General features: G+C 51.7%; 7 protein-coding genes across 7 annotated transcripts; 3 read left to right on the forward strand and 4 right to left on the reverse strand.

Moving 5' to 3' along the window:
* Positions 1-1010: 1010 nt before the first annotated feature.
* Positions 1011-3921, reverse strand: KD926_009367 (putative transmembrane glycoprotein; the record flags this gene model as incomplete). The annotated part of the gene is made up of 2 exons (XM_053101997.1): positions 1011-3875; positions 3919-3921. 2 exons carry the CDS (start codon positions 3919-3921, stop codon positions 1011-1013), a joined length of 2868 nt encoding a protein of 955 aa, XP_052954474.1.
* Positions 3922-5361: 1440 nt separating this feature from the next.
* On the forward strand, positions 5362-5745 carry KD926_009368 (mitotic-spindle organizing protein 1; the record flags this gene model as incomplete). Its single annotated transcript, XM_053101999.1, has 3 exons — positions 5362-5439; positions 5536-5613; positions 5677-5745. 3 exons carry the CDS (start codon positions 5362-5364, stop codon positions 5743-5745), a joined length of 225 nt encoding a protein of 74 aa, XP_052954475.1.
* Positions 5746-6056: 311 nt separating this feature from the next.
* On the reverse strand, positions 6057-7487 carry KD926_009369 (CUE domain-containing protein; the record flags this gene model as incomplete). Its single annotated transcript, XM_053102000.1, has 5 exons — positions 6057-6445; positions 6504-6773; positions 6829-7050; positions 7111-7411; positions 7467-7487. 5 exons carry the CDS (start codon positions 7485-7487, stop codon positions 6057-6059), a joined length of 1203 nt encoding a protein of 400 aa, XP_052954476.1.
* A 416-nt stretch (positions 7488-7903) lies between these two features.
* KD926_009370 (Leo1-like family protein) lies at positions 7904-11226 on the forward strand (the record flags this gene model as incomplete). Its single annotated transcript, XM_053102001.1, has 6 exons — positions 7904-8128; positions 8187-9848; positions 9910-10032; positions 10428-10476; positions 10553-10664; positions 10806-11226. 6 exons carry the CDS (start codon positions 7904-7906, stop codon positions 11224-11226), a joined length of 2592 nt encoding a protein of 863 aa, XP_052954477.1.
* Positions 11227-11652: 426 nt separating this feature from the next.
* On the reverse strand, positions 11653-12582 carry KD926_009371 (ESCRT-III subunit protein VPS20; the record flags this gene model as incomplete). The annotated part of the gene is made up of 3 exons (XM_053102002.1): positions 11653-11868; positions 11933-12296; positions 12485-12582. The coding sequence occupies 3 exons, from the start codon at positions 12580-12582 to the stop codon at positions 11653-11655; spliced, it is 678 nt and encodes a 225-aa protein (XP_052954478.1).
* Positions 12583-12842: 260 nt separating this feature from the next.
* On the forward strand, positions 12843-15208 carry KD926_009372 (putative AAA family ATPase/60S ribosome export protein Rix7; the record flags this gene model as incomplete). The annotated part of the gene is made up of 3 exons (XM_053102003.1): positions 12843-12890; positions 12968-13210; positions 13298-15208. 3 exons carry the CDS (start codon positions 12843-12845, stop codon positions 15206-15208), a joined length of 2202 nt encoding a protein of 733 aa, XP_052954479.1.
* Positions 15209-15513: 305 nt separating this feature from the next.
* Positions 15514-17829, reverse strand: erb1 (ribosome biogenesis protein ERB1; the record flags this gene model as incomplete). Its single annotated transcript, XM_053102004.1, has 1 exon — positions 15514-17829. The coding sequence occupies one exon, from the start codon at positions 17827-17829 to the stop codon at positions 15514-15516; it is 2316 nt and encodes a 771-aa protein (XP_052954480.1).
* Positions 17830-17865: the final 36 nt, after the last annotated feature.

Here is a 17865-nt window from a genome sequence, read left to right on the forward strand (position 1 = left end):
AGAAAGCCACGCTATTCATTGTGCAAAGCGATCGCTGGCTGCTATGGCTGCATCCCACCCATGGAAAGATAATAGTATGGTACTAGCCAATATTAAGCGAATCTCCTGCCAGTTTCGACTCTTGTTTCGGGGTGACTAGATTTGGAAGCAATGAGGCTACTAAATATGACGACCCTCACTAATCTTTGCTGAAAGAGGCTGATATACTGAGATCAGCAGCACCTAACCAAGTGGGACAGTGGCCAAGAAAGCCACTAGAGAACGACCCTTCCTGCGAGGACACCTGCAGTCTCAACTCATTTCCTTTGGACATCCTTTCCAACGACTCTAGACCTGTCTGTCTACCTAGTGAATAATTCCACTCTCATCTCAAGGTGAATAGACTCGATACTGCCCATATTAAATCACTTATATCTCAAAGCAGCGTCCTCTCAAACCGAATCACTCCCGGGAACATTCGAGGCGCTTAGAAACAATAAGTTATGACTAAAAGTAGATTTAGAGTTGCATTAGTCCGAATCCACCCGCCCCACCCGCGGCAAGATAATCTAAGCTTTGCAAACCGCCGAGATATTGTCTCACTTTGTGGCTGGGAAAGTCGGCGAAGGAAATCGATTTTAGGATTGACTAAAACAAGCTAATACCTACTAACAGTATTATCATCAAGTACATGTGTAGGGTGAAATTGTTTAGGCAAATGAACTTGTGGAGGCTATGTGGGCGAAATCGCGTACCACCTTTGTTTTAGCATTAGAAACGCCGGTAATTTGAACCTTCAAGATAACTGGGAGATGCTACCAACTTCGATTATGTCTAGATTAACAGTGTAGATGCTAGTGATATGTATATAGCAACAATTAAGAACGTAGCAGAAATCACATGAAGCAAAATAACTTGAACAGTCAATAAGGGATATCATGCCGCAAAATGCTTGCTTCTTGTTGGCGTAAAAACAGGTAACAAGCGAAACTTATTAAACAAGATGATTTATGGAATATGCCTTTCCGCGCTTATACAAATGCTATGTCGCTTTTCATACTGCTGTTTATGTCCCGAGAGAGTCCTCGCTGGCGATTTGCATCGCTTTCCGCTAGTCGAACTAAGCTTGCTCGGCGTCCCTTGTTGTTAAAAGGGACAGATGACACGGATGGACTTTTCCGGAATGGATTTGTGGATTTACCAGGCGGCTGGTTCTGTAAATTTGAATGAGATCGCGAAAACTCGGGCTGGGTTGCTTGAACCTGTGGTTCCTCAAAGAGAGGAGGATTGGTTGGTGTCGTATGGCCCGGCTCGGCCCGTCGCCCACTCTTCATGCTGATTTCACTGAAAAATCGAGGAAGCGGCGTGATCGCCTCGGAGTATTTTTGTGCTAGGCTAGACTGACTTGGTCCCTTTCCAATGGGTGGTACTAAGGGCCGAATGTTCAAGGACTCCTCGGACAGTGATTCGAGGTAAGCTGATTGTCGATTGTCATCGGTGTATATGGATGCGGACATGGCCGTTGACCATGGGCGCTCGTAGATGGATCGCCTGTAGTCTTCACCGTAGTTGTAGTTGGAGCTGTCGATGGTGTCGGTCCGGCTGGCTGTGCTTCGGGCTCTCTCTAGAGCGCGCAAACCGGAAGATGTTCGGCGACTGAGCTGACCGGAGAACAGCGGATTGGATGAGTTTCGATATTTTGCCCGGCTGTGTACAAACGCCTCCAATGAGTCGGAATCTGCTGTATTTGAATTGTCGGGGTCCACGGTCCGCAAGCTTATTCGTTTTGGGTATTCTACGCTTTCGCGCGCCCGCGGGGGAGGCCGAGGAAACAAAGGCGCAAGGTTACCAACACCACTCTCGTCACTCTGAAGAGAAGCATGAGTGTTCTGCCATGAGACCCGGACGACGCCATGGCCCGGAGGTCCGAAACCACCTGCTCCATGCCCAGCACCACTAAGTCTCATGGGGAGCCCTGAAGCGATTGACGAAATTCCGCTAGAACGCTTCGAATATCTTCGGGAACGAGATGACTGCGCCGAGTGTCGTTTCAATGATCTTCTTGGCTGGATTGATCTAAGTGGCTCTCGGCGGCGGGTGCTGCTGGTTCGCATGCGCCTGGGTGGACTGTTCTGGAAAGACAGGCGCTTCGGCTGCGGGGGTGCATTCTCATTTGGCGCGTCTTCTCGTGATACAGTGTTTTTAATGGGGGAAAAGTCCCATTCGATGGTAGGATTTGCACCGTTGTCTTCTCTAACGGTAACGGGCGATTCGTTCTTTCGTTCGATGGGACGGAAAGGGCTTGTATTCCACAATGGTCCCAGTTCCAACCTTGGCGGTTTTGACGACGGCGAGGGACTTCTGGCTATCCGCGGCGGACTGCCCTGCGTTGTGTCCTCAAAAGGCTGGCAGTGTGGCAGAATCGATGTGTTTGGGCCCTTCGGCGGAAAACTTTCTTGAGTATCATACCCATCTTCAGGTGTCGCCGCTCTACGCTTACGACGCCAGCAGCAGAAGAGGATCAACAGACTCGTGACGACCACAAAGGGGACGACCACAGCGATGGCAATAATCCCAGCCTTTTTTCCATGAATACCACCACTACCGCCACCTGAATCGGCGGTACTGGATTCATGCGAATTGTCACCTTCCACAGTTTTAATAGTCAAGTCCCGAGTATCCTTCGCAGACCCCTCGCTGGCTGTGAGCTGAATCGATGATTTAGCCGGGTTAAGATCGGAAGGAACCTGTCCGTAAAGAGTTTTGTTGTCGGGGTTGTAGTGCAGCCAAGGCAAGTCTCGTCCAATGTCCACGTCCAGTTGCACCGAGTCGTTTCTGAGAACTGTACTGTCAAAAACAAAAGTAAAATAGTCACCGATGACTGCCTCGCAGTCCTTCACACCACGGAAGAACTGCGAGTATTGCAGACTAACGAGGAGCCTGGCCTCATCCTGGTATTTGTCCGTAACAGATATCGTAACGTTCTCATCACTTCCATCGACAGGAGGGGTGCCGCTAAGTGACATGGACTTTTTGTCCAGTTTAATCCAGTCTGGCGAATCAATGTCAATATCGGTTAGATCGGCAGGTACCACTTTGCGTCCATCCAGAGTTAGGGTCTCTTCAAAATGAGGACTGGTGAATTCTTTCCCCCGACTGACAAAGAAGGTTTGCGCGCTCTCTTTGAATGTCAGTATGTGTGGACTGACTGCCATGTCGAAACTAGCCGTGGCTGCGCCAAAGCCAGCCACATCCGAGGCAACAAGGTTGAAGCTAAACGTTTGGGGACCAATATCGGGTGCCACGCCAGAGAACCGGAGGTTAGACTGATCAAACCCAACCCATGACGGCAGAGGAACATTCTCCGGCGACGTTCCATAATATACAGTCGAGGGTCGCGTATTGACGAAGGTGTCTGGATCGAAAGATATCGAGAAAGAGTCGCCCGAGTGTATGAGGATGGTCGATGGTGCCGACGTGGCTCCAATGCTTTCAAGTTGTGGTAGCAGTGGTTTTCCTGGTTTAGGGCCGTCGTCTTTCGTAACAATCAAGGTCACCTCCATGCGTACGGAGTCCGACCCATCTGATGCCACAAGATCAAACTTTGGGTGGCCCTCATCCTCCTCTTTAGGGGTACCGGAGAGTGTACGGCTTTTGCTATCCACATGGAGCCATGAGGGGGCGTTTGAGAGCGAATATTCTGTGTTTGAATCAACACCGCCGAAGGTACCTTGAGAGAAAGTGAAATTGAACGGCTGCGAGACTCTGGCCACAGGAGGTAGTTGTGCATTCACGGGATAATCTGTCACCAGCGTTGCGTCCACGACCAGCAAGATACTGAAGACCAATAGCCCCCAAAGTGCCATATCTTCGAACTGACCACCGGCTTGGGCAGACTTGTTGAAAACGCCCGTTGAATGTCGGTATATTCTAACAAACCATTTGACTGTGGCCAGTATGGTCTTTCGGGCAACACTGGTTGGAGAGTATGGAGAGGTTTGAGCCGAAGAGAGTGTGAATGATGTTTCCAGGAAGCAGGATTATCCTTAGGAAGAAGGTCGCCTTGCTAAGATCCTAGGGCCTGCGCGCTCAAGGGCCGTTGGACCCAGGAGAGGCGCGAAATGTGAAACCCCTTCAACCGAGCCATACCAGGATATGCTCGACGTCACGGAAATATGGATCGGTGTCAGCGAAGATGAATGCCGGCGCGATAAAAGTTCACGTTGCGAAATGCATGCCCCTGCAAGGGATGTTTCGCGCCGGAGCCAAGGAACGCGAGCCAAACCTCCCACCCAGCCCAAATAAAAAATACTGCCCCTCAGATAACCTAGGAGCGCTTGACAGGGATAAAGTCTCCCCTGTCACAAGCTTGCCCTTTCACAGGAGAGGTCCCGGGTATCCAAGGAGACGCGCAGGACAGGCAGGAGTGGCTCCAAGCCCTTAACACTACATTCAAGAGTCAAGACCCAGTACCATCTTAATCCCTGTACGCCAGGGCGTGTAGTAATCAGGTATCTCTTCCTGTTCTTCGAAGCCAGTGCGAATGTACAGAGACCTGGCAGGATCCCTAGCCTTGTCTACCCATAATTGGATGTACTGGCAACCCTCCTTTTGTAGACGATACTGAATATACTCCATTAACTTTAACTGCATCCCCACGCCTTGTCGGCGATATGACTCTACCACACAAACTTTGTGCAGTAAAGCTACTCCTTTCTGCCGAACATAGACAGCATACGCGATCACAGATGAGGTTGCCCCAGGCGTTGCTCTTGTTGCATACAAGACCCTCGTGTTCGGCTTCTGTCTCCATAGTTCCTCGCCGAACCCCAAGGCCTCATTGGCAGGAAGGGCGCGAAATCTGGGTAAGAATCCCGAATGCCTGATCCCTAGGTAGGGTATGAATGTCGGATATTTTTAACTCGGCCTGCATTCTTGCTACCCCTCCAAGATCCACATTCACAACCGTTCGAGAGCCGGGGGAGACGGTCAGACCAATGGGTCTAGAGGTCCAAGGGTGAAAATTCAAGATTGATTCAAGGTCGATCTGAGATTCGAATCGAAAAGACCAAAGGAGGTAAACAACAAGTAGGGATATTTAATACTGTTGAATGATAAGATATCCGGCGTGGAGGAAAGGCACGTGACCAGCCATATGTCGGTAAATACATGTAAATAACCTCGACCCCCCACTGCCGTAAGACGAAATATACAATACGCCCGTACGGTAAGGGTTCCCCTTGACCCTTCCAGCTTCCCTTCCAGCTTCACTTTCCCCTTCCTCTTTCCCTTTCTCGACCAGTTGAATAGACTCCGCTGAGATTCCCGATATCGAGTTGTGGCTTCAGTATCCAACCTTATTGTTCCCCGCTACACCTCAAAATGCCGTCGCAATCCGATGACAAGCGTCAGGCTGCCCGCGAGGTCGTCGACATTCTTCACGAGATCTCAACCCTCCTTGTATGTTGATCCATCTGCCATTCTTAGTCGAGGCATCGTGTCCCAGAATGGAGCATAAATGGTACAGTGAGGCTGATGCTCCTTGAATGCCGCTAGAATACCCACCTAGACAGAACAGAACTTTCGCTGTGTGTCTCTCTCATCGAGAATGGAGTAAACCCCGATGCCCTGGCGGTAGGTTGCCTATGATCTACAGTAAACTAGGACAAAACTAATGCAATGACCTCTGCTTTGCAGACTGTGATCAAAGATCTCAGGAAAGAAGCTATGCCGGCTTACCCTAATGACCAGAGTCTGCCCGAGTGATGAATGAACGAGTGGGACTTGTTTGTTAGTTACGTTTGTTTGTCTATTTTGTTTTATAGTTCCAAGGATACCCAACCTTAGCTTCCATGTGTAGGTAAGAAATCAGATTGCATAGCAAATGGGCGTACGCGTACATGTCACGGATAAAATTAACTGAACTACCTTAGAACCCTTTCATGCCTCCCGTGCGGCAGTCTCTGGTATCATCAACATTGTCTTTTGCAGTGAAGCAACAAATAATGGGAAAAATCAAGATGCAAACGCAATGGTACAGAACACAAAAATACCAAGCTGTTAGAAAGCTAGGCTTCTCATGGTTTCCCCGCGTTGTCCGCCTTCTGGCTATCTTTCGACGCAGAGCCGAGCTCGCCGGTCATTGTCTCGGCTGTGTCCTTTATGCGATCCGTCTCGTCTGTGGCCTGCGGATCCTTACACTTCGTGTCCTTCTCGTCTTCGCTGTCACCTAGGCTAAACGGATCGTGGTCCCCGACGGGAGATGGTTCCACTGTCGAGAGCGGCTGCCACTTGCTAGGCTTTCCTCCCGTGGAGCTGCGCTTGGCGGGTTCGGATGCGTCATAAATGTTACCAATTTCGGTGGGCGGGCCTTCTTGGAAAGACACCTTGCGCCTGTCGGGGGAAGGCGAGGAGGACTTGTAAAGATTGGAGTTCGCGAGAGGTCTGGGAGGTTGCGCAGGCGGAGCTAGACCCAAGATTAGTCGAGTGCAAAAGTATGCGCTTTGGGGGAAGAATAATCAAACCTTCTGAATCTCTCAATTCAAGCGCAGAAAAGTCATCACCCAAGACTTGAGGATCGGCGTCGTAACGTTCGCGGTCGCCGCTGCGACGACCAAGATCTCCGCTTCGCCTCGGTCGATTGTAACCTTCATTATCGTAGCCCTGGCTTGGTTGGCCACCTTCCTCTTCTTCACCGTCGAGCCGCTTTTTCACGGTTTGGAACCAAGAGCTGACTTTGGTCTGGGTGTCCAAGAATCCCTTGCGGATATTTTCGCGGATCACGGGGAGGTCGTCTTTTTGCGGAAGCTCGTTAGTATTCGAAATTAACAGCAGAATACAAATACATACCATCAAAGAAGCTATACTCCCTTTCATCCGAGTGCTCGCTACCCCTTCGGGAACGCTCATGCGGAGGGCCACCCTCCCACTGGGGTTGCTGTGCGCGTCGGTTGTAGTGTTCGGCAAGTTGACGAGCATACAGCTCATCTGATTCTAGTTGCCTCTGGGCTGCAGTTGGACGAGGAGGTTTGGGGGGAGCAGTCACTTCCTCTGCGTTCGGGTCGGTCATGCCTAGACATGTAATGTTAGTAAACGTGATCCCCACTCCTTTAATATGCAGACCCCACGAACCTAGAAGAGCATGGAAGGCCCGCTCGACATCGAAATTGCTTGCTGTCAACACTGCCTTGACAACTGATTCCTCAACCGAGGGGAACGCTTCTTTGAGAGTGTTCTCTGCCTGCTGCCGAGGGCTCAATGGGCGCGGCGGTTTTGGCGGGGCAGCTTCCGTCGCATTCGGCTGCGTTGTTGCTGAAGGAGGAGCCGAAGTAACGCCAGACTCCTGGGGCTCGTCATCGAAATCCATAGGACGTGCCGTAGTAGGGGACTCGGGTTTCGGACTGAGGGGCCCAGCGGGGGGCTTGATGGTGGACTGCAGTTAAATAAGCGGAGGCTTGAAGACACGGGTAAGATAGGAGGAGACCAACACTCTTGTCTTCTTCGGACATTTTGAGGCTGCTGAAAAGGATGTTCAGAGGGAAGATTCGATCAGAAAGAAGACCAAGCTGGGTTGATTCCGCCGACACTGGAATAAGGGATGCGACGGCAAAAATAATGAGACCACAAGGCAGAAAGCAATCAGAACGTTGTCATTGGAAGCTCCGAACATCAGCCACACTTGGGCGACGCCGATGCGCAGTGACGTTAATCCACGTGACTTATCGGGCTGACATAATCCCGTGCATGTCGTGCATGTGAGGATTCCGAGTACTACGGACTCCCTCCTCCTCCTCCACGCCCTTCCTTGAACCTGAGGCCGTGGTCTTGAGTACAGGGAGCTTCTGTGAACTCAACATGTCTCATAGTAGCCCGTGAATCAACACCTGGATCTAGACTTGACTTGAACTGTATTTCGCCACCGCAAATGGCGTCCGAACTGGAGCTTTCCTCAACTTTCATTCCAGCGCTGTACAAGCCTGCTGCGCTGTTGCCCATCGCAAGACATAGGCAAAGCTTACTCTATCTTGTAGAGACTTACCCCGTCACTATTGTCGTGGGACAAACTGGTTGCGGGAAAACGACACAGTTGCCTCAGTATCTCGACCAAGCAGGATGGTGCGCTGATGGGAAAACCATAGCAGTGACGCAGGTGAGCCTCAAGCACGTCGCAATAACCCCCCATGGGAGAAAGGCTAAAGGAATTTTAGCCGCGCCGGGTGGCTGCCACGACTGTGGCAACGCGAGTAGCGGAAGAAATGCGCTGCAAAGTGGGCGAGGATGTGGGATACTCAATTCGTTTCGAGGACCTAACGTCCGCTTCTACGAGAATTAAGTTCCTAACGGATGGGATGCTACTTAGAGAGGCCCTTGTAGACCCTCTTCTATCACGATACTCCGTAATCATGGTGGATGAAGCCCACGAAAGGTCACTTAGCACAGATATCCTTCTGGGAATCCTCAAAAAGATCATGAAGCGTCGTCCTGAGCTCAGGATTGTGGTTAGCAGTGCAACACTGCAGGCTGAGGACTTCCTACGGTTCTTCGCCGGCGATGAATCCAGTGATGACGACGGGTCGGTTCAAATTGGGGGAAACGTGGGACGGATCATTAGCCTGGAAGGTCGGATGTATCCTGTGGATATACTTTATCTTGAGTCGCCCTCGGAAGAGTATGTTGAAAGAGCGGTTAAAACTGTTTTTGACATACATCTACAGGAAGGAGACGGCGATATTCTCGTGTTTCTGACAGGCCGGGAGGAGATCGACACCACCGTGCAATTGATTTCTGAGCGCGCTGGATCTTTGCATCCAAAAGCACAAGGGATTCTTGCCCTTCCTCTTTACTCCGGACTCACGACAGACCAGCAGATGTATGTTTTCGAGCCGGCGCCGGAGAATACGCGCAAGGTGATCGTATCCACGAATATTGCCGAAGCATCTGTCACCATTGACGGTATTGTATACGTCGTCGATTGTGGATTCGCCAAATTAAGGGCCTATAACCCAAACTCCGGGATTGAGACGTTAACGGCAGTCCCAATTTCGAAGGCAGCAGCGGTCCAGCGTGCCGGCCGAGCAGGTAGAACGAAACCTGGGAAATGCTTCCGACTCTACACTCAGCAGGCGTATGAAGCCCTTTCGGAGGCCACCGTTCCCGAAATCCAACGATCGAATCTCGCGCCAGTCATAATGCAGCTCAAAGCTCTCGGTATAGACAACATAGTGCGGTTCGACTTTTTAACGCCGCCTCCTGCTGAGCTTGTGATTCGTGCGTTTGAGCTTTTGTACTCTCTGGGAACAGTGGACGATTATGCCAAGCTCACAAAACCTTTGGGCATGCGTATGGCTGAACTGGCGGTCGATCCGATGATGGCAAAGGTTCTCCTTTCTGCGCAGTCCTTCAATTGCTTGAGCGAGATTCTTTCTATCGCAGCCATGGTCAGCCTCCAGGGGTCAGTCTGGGTGCAACATGAGGGCGACAGAAAATCAGCCGAGAGCACTCGCCGGAAGTTCGCCGTTGAAGAAGGCGACCATCTGACGTATCTCAATGTATACCAGGCGTTTGTTACAGTTGGAAAAAAATATTCCAAATGGTGTCGGGACAATCTCTTGAACTATCGATCCTTGCAACGGGCAGTGAGCATCAGAGCCCAGCTGAAGCGGTACCTCGAACGGTTTGGCATTCAGGTTGACGAGACCCTTTCTTCGTCTCGTTCCAAGCAGCCCAGCCTAGCCAATCTCTCGGAATCCCTTCGAAGATGTCTCACAACCGGTTACTTCGCCCACGCTGCCAAGATGCAGCCCGATGGAACATTCAAGACAGTCAGTGGAGGTCTTACCCTCCACGCTCACCCCACTTCACTGATGTTTGTATGTATTTTCCGCGTCTTTGCCACTTGATGCTCGGCTCTTACTGACCTGGTGTCTTCAGAATCGGAAAGCAGACTGGGTGGTCTTCCACGAGATACTGCAAACTGGAGAGAAGACCTTCATCCGTGATATCACCAAGATCGAAAAAGGATATCTTGTTGAATATGCACCCAACTACTATAAAGTTCAATGATGGGTCGGGCCGCCCCTCGTTTCAACGTTCTGTCTCGCTGAGGAGGGCAAGTCATATACTCATACATTGTGAAGATCGAATATTGAATAGACATTGTACATTATCTAATCAATCAACCCTAACTAGTTATTAAGTACGGCGTAGAAATACCACTGACGTCATACGGTGGCTTTGTTTTCAACGCTTCGGAGCGGAAGAAGATCCGTCTTTTGTCACATGCCGATTTCCGAGCGGAACAAATACACCTTTTGTTTTCTTCTTCTACAACAAAAGCACCTTCATCCCATCTCGAAATGTCTGGACATCACCAGCATCACAATCATGGCGGGCATTGCCATGGGGAAGACGGGCATGATCATTCTAATGATATTACCCCCGCCATTCAGTCCCTCCTGTACTCGCAGATCCAGTTTGATTCTATCACGACGTTGAACGGTATGAAGAGATTACTGAACGCGATCTCCCTGCTTTTTGCTCATGAAGTGAAGTGAGTCCTGACATGGGGGTATAGAGGCTGTTCCAAACTCCGGGGCTGCGATCGCCCAGAAGACGTGGGCGGAAAGACTGAACGACCAACCCGAACTCGAAAGCGATGCGGACGAGCAACTGCTTATGTATATCCCGTATGTTATTCCCTTCCTACTATGGTTGTAGGAGTCTCGTTGATGTTGTTGATGTTTTCTCATCTCACGTACCCCGCCACGTGCCCCTCCACCCCGCCGTAAAAACACCCGATCTTTACTAATCTCCTACTATTCTTCTAGGTTTACGGGACAAGTCAAGGTCCATTCACTCCTTCTTTATACCGCGCCGACCCCCTCTGCCCCCAAAACCCTGAAACTTTTCAAGAACCGGGATGATCTGGATTTCGCAACCGCCTCGGAGCTCAAACCCACTCGAACAATCGAGGTTCCTCAACCGGTTCCTGGAGCGGATATCTTCGAATTGCCTTTGAATCGTGCTCACTGGAACACCACCACCTCCATCACCTTGTTTTTTGAAGACAACTGGAGCAATGGCGAGGAAGAGGTGACCAAAGTTGGATACGTCGGTTTCAAGGGTCAGTTCATGGCACTGAATCGGGAACCGGTCAATTTCCTCTACGAAGCAGCTGCCAACCCCGGTGATCATAAGGCAATCCAGGGGGTGAACGACGTAGGAGGCAGGATCATGCCGGGCCAGTGAGGATATTTAGGACCATCATGCATTTCAACGAATTTGTGCAACGAGAAATATGACATTACTGTTGTTCGTGTAATGATTATCCTTAGAGAGGATTTATGTCGATGGTACGGGTAAGTACACAGACGTACATGCAAGCTAAGCAATTATTCCCCTTGCAAAAACGAAGAAAGGGAAATGGAAAGAAAGAAATAAATAAATAAAAAAACGGAAGCGAAGAGAAAGATAGGTGATGTCAAGTGTGACGACGCTCAAATTCTAACTGCGAGATGTTAACATGGGTTTCCCTCCAAATCTTAACTTTCCATATATACGTAACGAAAACCGTCAACGCCGGCGATGCTTCAATGGCTGTTGATTAAACATGAAAATAGAAATAAAGATTCCAGGCGCCCATTCTGCGTAGAGGAGACCTGGGGCGTCTGCGGGTTAAGCTGGAACTGCGGTCCGTTCTTCAGCTCTAGCCGGTGTCTTGGCCTCTGTTTGTTGGTTGCCTTCTTCGTGTCGGATCGGGGCAGGAGCCGCTATGGGAGGAGTGGGTAGATCGATTGGTTTCTGTGCTTCGCGCTGTAATACCGCCAATTCATCCTCGACCTCATCTTCATCCTGATGCGACAAATGACCAGCCAGCATTTGGCTGATTTCCTGTGACACAAACACTTGTTAGCATGTCTACAGCAGCTAGCATTTGTCCATGGAATGTTCTCACCTCTTGATATGCCCTGGCGTCCTCCGTCTCGCCCATCAGTTTCTCCACCCCTTCAATGCCACCCATCTCCTTGTTGATGGTTTGTAGCACTTGCGTACCTTGCCGCAGGCCAAACAGGACATCCTTCTGGACGAGGGAAAATTCCACCTGACTAGTCAGTTGTTCGAGCTGTTCAAGTTGCCCGTCCGTCTTGGCGAGGAGCGATTCTTGGTATTTCTTGCGGCGCAGAGCCAGGAGCGCACGTTTGCGATCATCCCGGGCCAGGCATTCCTTTGCGATTGCGGTTTCCCGATCGGTGAGGACAGTGATCCGCCGTTGGTATTGGTGGAGTTTATCCCTCTGGTTCTTCAAGTCGAGTATCGCTCTAAGGACAGAAGATCCGGGTCTCAGCACCACTTCTGCCGAACATGGATATGCACCATGGAAGGGAGGGCCGGAGGGACGTATCACGAGGGCAGCCTTGACTCCCCGTTTGGTGAAGAAGGAAGAGGAAGAAAAGGGGACACGGATGTGGATGGTAGGAGCAAGACCAAACCAGACCGAAGCACTTACCTATCCTGAGCCGAGATCTTCTGGGAGCTGGTAGAGTTGCCCATTGTCATCGCATGGTTGACGGGGGTCGCAAGAGCAGCGAGACTCGATAAGATCATCGATGAGCGATAAGCCTGGGGCCGGGAGATGACGTGACGCGCATTTTCGGTATTTCACGTTACCCCCGGCGGTGAGAGCTCTGTGTCCAATTACCAGAGGCCCCTGTGGTAATACCGTGTCATCTTGACCTACCATAGTACGGCCGGCACATTGATTCTCCGCCCGCCTTCAAAAATGATAAAATTATAGAAAATCCGAGTCTCCGTCGATCTCGCCGCGCCTTTTCAGATCGATCAATTGGCTGCGGGGCTCAGGAATCATGCGCCGCGGGGGAAGACCGACCTTGAGGCAAGGCCTGGATCGGGAGGTAAGAGTCCCTGCTTGATGATTGATTCCTCTCTGCCGACATCGTACATGTCGCTGAACTCTGCTGCAATTATATAGGTCTACCAAATCGTGCGCAAAATCATTGATGATCAATCGGAAAATGACCAAATTCGTCTCTCGGTGCCAGCAATCTACGATACCATTAAGCGCTCCAATTCGAGTCTGAACAGGAAGCCCAAACGCATGCTGGAAGACAGCATCGAGCGGGTTGTCGAAGTTGTCAAAACCGACGAGCTGGGACAAGATGACGAGGATTCCGTAGAGGGCGACTTCGAGGGATTGGAGGAACCTCCGGCTCCGGTATGCGATTCTACCTACCCTTGCCAGTTGAATGTCTCCAGCTGTCATGGGCGTACATGGGCGCGACGCTAACTCGTCCCGTAACAGGAGTCCAACAGCCTCAATAAAAGCATGGTGGGCATGTGGAGTACGACATCGAAACAGCCGAAGCCCGTCGAGTCCAAAAATTCCGAGTCTGCCCCTCCAGCGACTACTTCTTCCAGTAAACGACGAAAACATGAGGGAGAATCTACCTCCTCCAAGCGCCGCAAGGCTGAGAGCACGATCGACCGATCACCCCCCACCCATGTGAGTCTGACGGATCTGGGTGGCCTCGACGACGTGGTCCAGGACCTTGGAGATCTTGTTATTCTGCCTATGACTCGCCCTCAAGTTTACATGTCATCGAATGTGCAACCCCCGCGCGGTGTTCTGTTGCATGGTCCGCCGGGATGCGGAAAAACCATGATCGCAAATGCCTTTGCGGCAGAACTGGGAGTACCTTTCATCGCCATCTCGGCCCCATCGATTGTCTCCGGAATGTCGGGAGAGTCCGAGAAGGCTCTACGGGAGCACTTCGAGGAGGCCAAGAAAATAGCCCCTTGTCTGATCTTCATCGATGAGATCGACGCCATTACGCCTAAACGAGAAAGCGCACAGAGGGAGATGGAGAAGCGCATTGTCGCCCAGCTCTTGACATGCATGGATGACCTCGCTCTGGAGAAGACAGATGGCAAGCCAGTTATTGTTCTTGCCGCTACCAATCGGCCTGATAGCTTGGATGCGGCTTTACGTCGAGGAGGCCGTTTTGACAAGGAGATCAACATGACTGTGCCGTCGGAGCCGGTGAGAGAACAGATCCTTCGGGCCCTCACGCGCAAGATGCGTCTTGCCGATGATCTGGACTTCAAGACCCTGGCGAAGAGAACCCCAGGGTTTGTGGGTGCGGACCTGAACGACTTGGTTTCCACGGCCGGCTCTGCCGCTATCAAGCGATACCTAGAGCTTCTAAAATCTCACGGCGGGGAAGAAATGGAAATTGAAGAAGAAGTAGATGACATTAGCCCTAAGATTAAGGAGCTGCGCCGTCTCATCGCCCACGCGAAGGAGACGCCGATGGGCGAGGAGGCCCAAGTTGTCCTGGTCTCCAATGCAGACTTCTTCACGGCGCTTCCTAAGATCCAGCCATCGTCGAAACGTGAAGGCTTCGCCACCATTCCTGATACCACCTGGGCGGACATTGGTGCTCTGGGCGGCATTCGCGATGAACTGTCGACTGCGATTATCGAGCCAATCAAGAACCCAGATATCTATGCCAATGTTGGCATTACGGCGCCCACCGGGGTGCTCCTTTGGGGCCCTCCTGGGTGTGGTAAGACCCTGTTGGCGAAGGCCGTGGCCAACGAGTCGCGCGCCAACTTTATCAGCGTCAAGGGTCCCGAGCTGCTCAACAAGTTCGTCGGTGAATCGGAGCGTGCCGTGCGGCAGGTGTTCGTGCGCGCGCGCTCGTCCATTCCCTGCGTCATTTTCTTCGACGAGCTCGACGCTCTGGTTCCTCGACGAGACGATACGCTGTCCGAAGCCTCGGCCCGCGTCGTCAACACCCTGCTCACCGAGCTGGATGGCCTCGGCAGCAACCGCCAGGGCATCTACGTTATCGCGGCCACCAATCGGCCGGACATCATTGACCCGGCGATGCTGCGTCCAGGCCGTCTAGAGACCCTGCTCTTCGTCAACCTCCCCAGTCCCCTGGAGCGGGTCGAAATCCTGCAGACTCTGGTCCGCAACCTCCCCATCGAGTTCAACGAGGATCTCAGACGAGTGGCGGAGGAGTGCGAAGGGTACAGCGGTGCTGACCTGGGAAGTTTGCTGCGTCGGGCGGGATACTCGGCCATCAAGAGGCGGGATACCATCGCCATCCAGGACTTCGTGGTCGCGAAGGAGTTCATTCGACCGAGTGTGACGGATTTGAAGAAATACGAGAAACTGCGGAGGGATTGGGGTGGAGGTGTGTTCTAAATGTAAATACCATAGATTTCCTATTTATCGTTATTCTTTTTTTTATACTTCCATCATACATGCCACGCCCTATATGTACAGATGAGATCGCGACCTCGCGGGGTCCTTTCCCTCGTAGATTAGTTTCCTTTGAACGAGAGCTCTATATTACATAACCGTCAAAGAGAGCTGAGCTGTACACGGGGAAACTCTAAAGAGTCATGGGGCGAGAACTTTTTAATGGATATCTAATAGTAACATTTATACACACCAAACGCCCCATGTAGACATGGCAAAAACATAGAGATAGTAAAGAGATTTTGTAATTACATCCACAAGCGGCAAGTTCCATCTGCACCCGCACTAACACACCAGGCTTCTCGAGGATGCCAATCGATATCCAACACACCGAGTTCCCCGGTGATCTTATGGCCCTTGAGCACCTTGAGGGGTACAATACTGGCATTGCTGAGCATGTCGCCTGTGACGCTGCCATGGAAGATCTGAAGAGAGCCATCGTCACTGGCATCGGCGAAAAGAGGGTACCGGCCACCGGGGTGGAAACGCACGGAACGAATGGCCTTGCGGTGGTATCGCAGAGTCTTGTAAGGACGCTGCGATAGCTCGAGATCATGCCACAGGAGACGTCGATCGTAAGATCCAACAATGAGGTTGTCGCCGCCGGAGGCGGTAGAAGAAGTCGGATGAATGTCGAAGGATGAGATCCAGCGAGCACCAGGTTGGATGATCTTGACAAGGAGCTGTCGCGAGAGGTCGTATGCGCGAATGGTCCGCTGGTTGGCAACGAAGAGGATCGGCTTCGAAGGATGGAAGTGAGCTGTCTGTGGAGGGCCACCACCCTTGATGCGTCGGCGGAAGGGGAATTGTGTCATATGCTTGGAGAGTGTGTGAATGGAAATCGCCACGGAAGCCGGAGTAGAAGATCCAGGGCAAACAGTGACGAAGTAGTCACCGCGGCGATGCCAGGAGATAGATTTGACCACATAGCGAAGAGGAATAACCGCACAAATACCGGAGTCCGCAAGGGAAGCCGAGGGGCGGATCCATTGCGGAGGATTGTTCTTCTTGTTTTCCTCGGCGGCGCTTGGAGCAGGCCTCGTAGCCGCAAAGCCCCAGCCGGCATCCAGAATGTCCAAACTGGCTTGTTCGATTTCAGGGTCGGCAATCGGAGGCACCGCAAGGAAAATATCGTCACCCGCTGCGGCCGCAAGCACCACGGCGTCCTTTCCAGGTCTCCAGCGAACCACGTTGACAGCCTCCTCATCACCAATCTTAACGCTCCACAGTTGACGACCAGTCAGAAGCTCCCAGACTCGGACAGTTCCATCGTCGCCACCAGTAGCAAGCCACACGCCTGTGGGGTCGACAGCCAGGGAACGAACACGGCCCTTATGTCCCCGGAACACTGTGGCGCAAGCGGTGGGGAACGGCTTCAGTTCTTCAGGGCTAGGAAGTTTGGGGAGAAGGCTTTCAGGGTCGATGTTCAATTTGCTTCTCCGAACCCGAGGAGCCAGGTAGAGATCCAAGCAACGCTCGAATTTTTCCTTGACAAAAGATTCGTACCCAGGAACCTTCCGAAGAGAGCCAAAGTCATTGGGAAGGAATTCGCGCTCCCGATCCTCCGGATCAGCCTCTTCCCAAGTTTTCCGTTCTTTCTTGTCGGGCAGATATTCAGCGGGAGGGTGGTAACTCTCCTCATAGCCCGGTGGCGGAAGTTTAGGAGCAGGTGCATTCATAGGATGATCCGGGCGTTCTGTTTCATCCTCCCATAGATCATATTTGATGATATCTTGATCAGCCTCATCTTCTTCAGTCGGAGGCTTGAAGGGCAAGATACGTCCTTCTCTAATCGCCTTCACAATTTTCATGACCCGCTTAGCTTCGTGCTTGGACGGCACGAATCGACGTTTCGGCTCCGGTGCAGCGCTCAGAGGCATAATCTCCTCCTTGTTGGAGAACCACTCCATCAGTGGTTCGTAGGGGTTGAATTCATCATCCGGGACTTCGTTCATCTGGACCTTGCGCAACAGCTCCAGCTCATCTTGACTCAATTCCAAGGGTTTACCCGTCGAAGGATCCGTCAGACCAGTCCAGCCCTTGGGCATCTCAATGCTGTCAAGTAGTGCGTCAAGAGCCTCTCCCTTGGCGGGACGCAGGATCTTCTTTCCGTTGATATCGTAACCGATATGAGGGTACGAATCGTAGAACGTCAGGGGAATGTTACCGATGGTGTTGGCGTTTTCGTCGGCATCGGAGTACTCTGAGTTGTCATCGGGATTGATCTCGTCATACAGGAAGCGGTCATTCCCATTGGCGTCCTTTTCGATGCGAAAGTTCGGTTGCTCTTCGTCGGAGCTCTCGTTGTCCTCCGCCGACTTGCTGGCTTTTGCTTTGGCGGGCTCTTCTCCATCTGATGGAATCTCGTCACTGTCCAGCTCCTCCTCGTCATCATCTTCGTCACTGAAATCGTCCACCAATTCAACCTCCGAATCACTGGCATCATCTGAAAGCGCGCCATCCAGGCCATCACCGTTTATTTCATCGCCTGAAAAGACACCCGGTTCCTCCTCGACATCGCGAGTGACTGCCTTGCGTTTCTTCGAAGCCTTAAGAGCAGGCATAGTGGAGGAATGGCACCGAATTCTGCGTGGATCTGT

This window comes from Aspergillus affinis (genome assembly GCF_023601865.1).
Source record: "Aspergillus affinis strain CMG 70 chromosome Unknown NODE_67_length_188854_cov_85_389176, whole genome shotgun sequence".
NCBI lineage: Eukaryota > Fungi > Ascomycota > Eurotiomycetes > Eurotiales > Aspergillaceae > Aspergillus > Aspergillus affinis.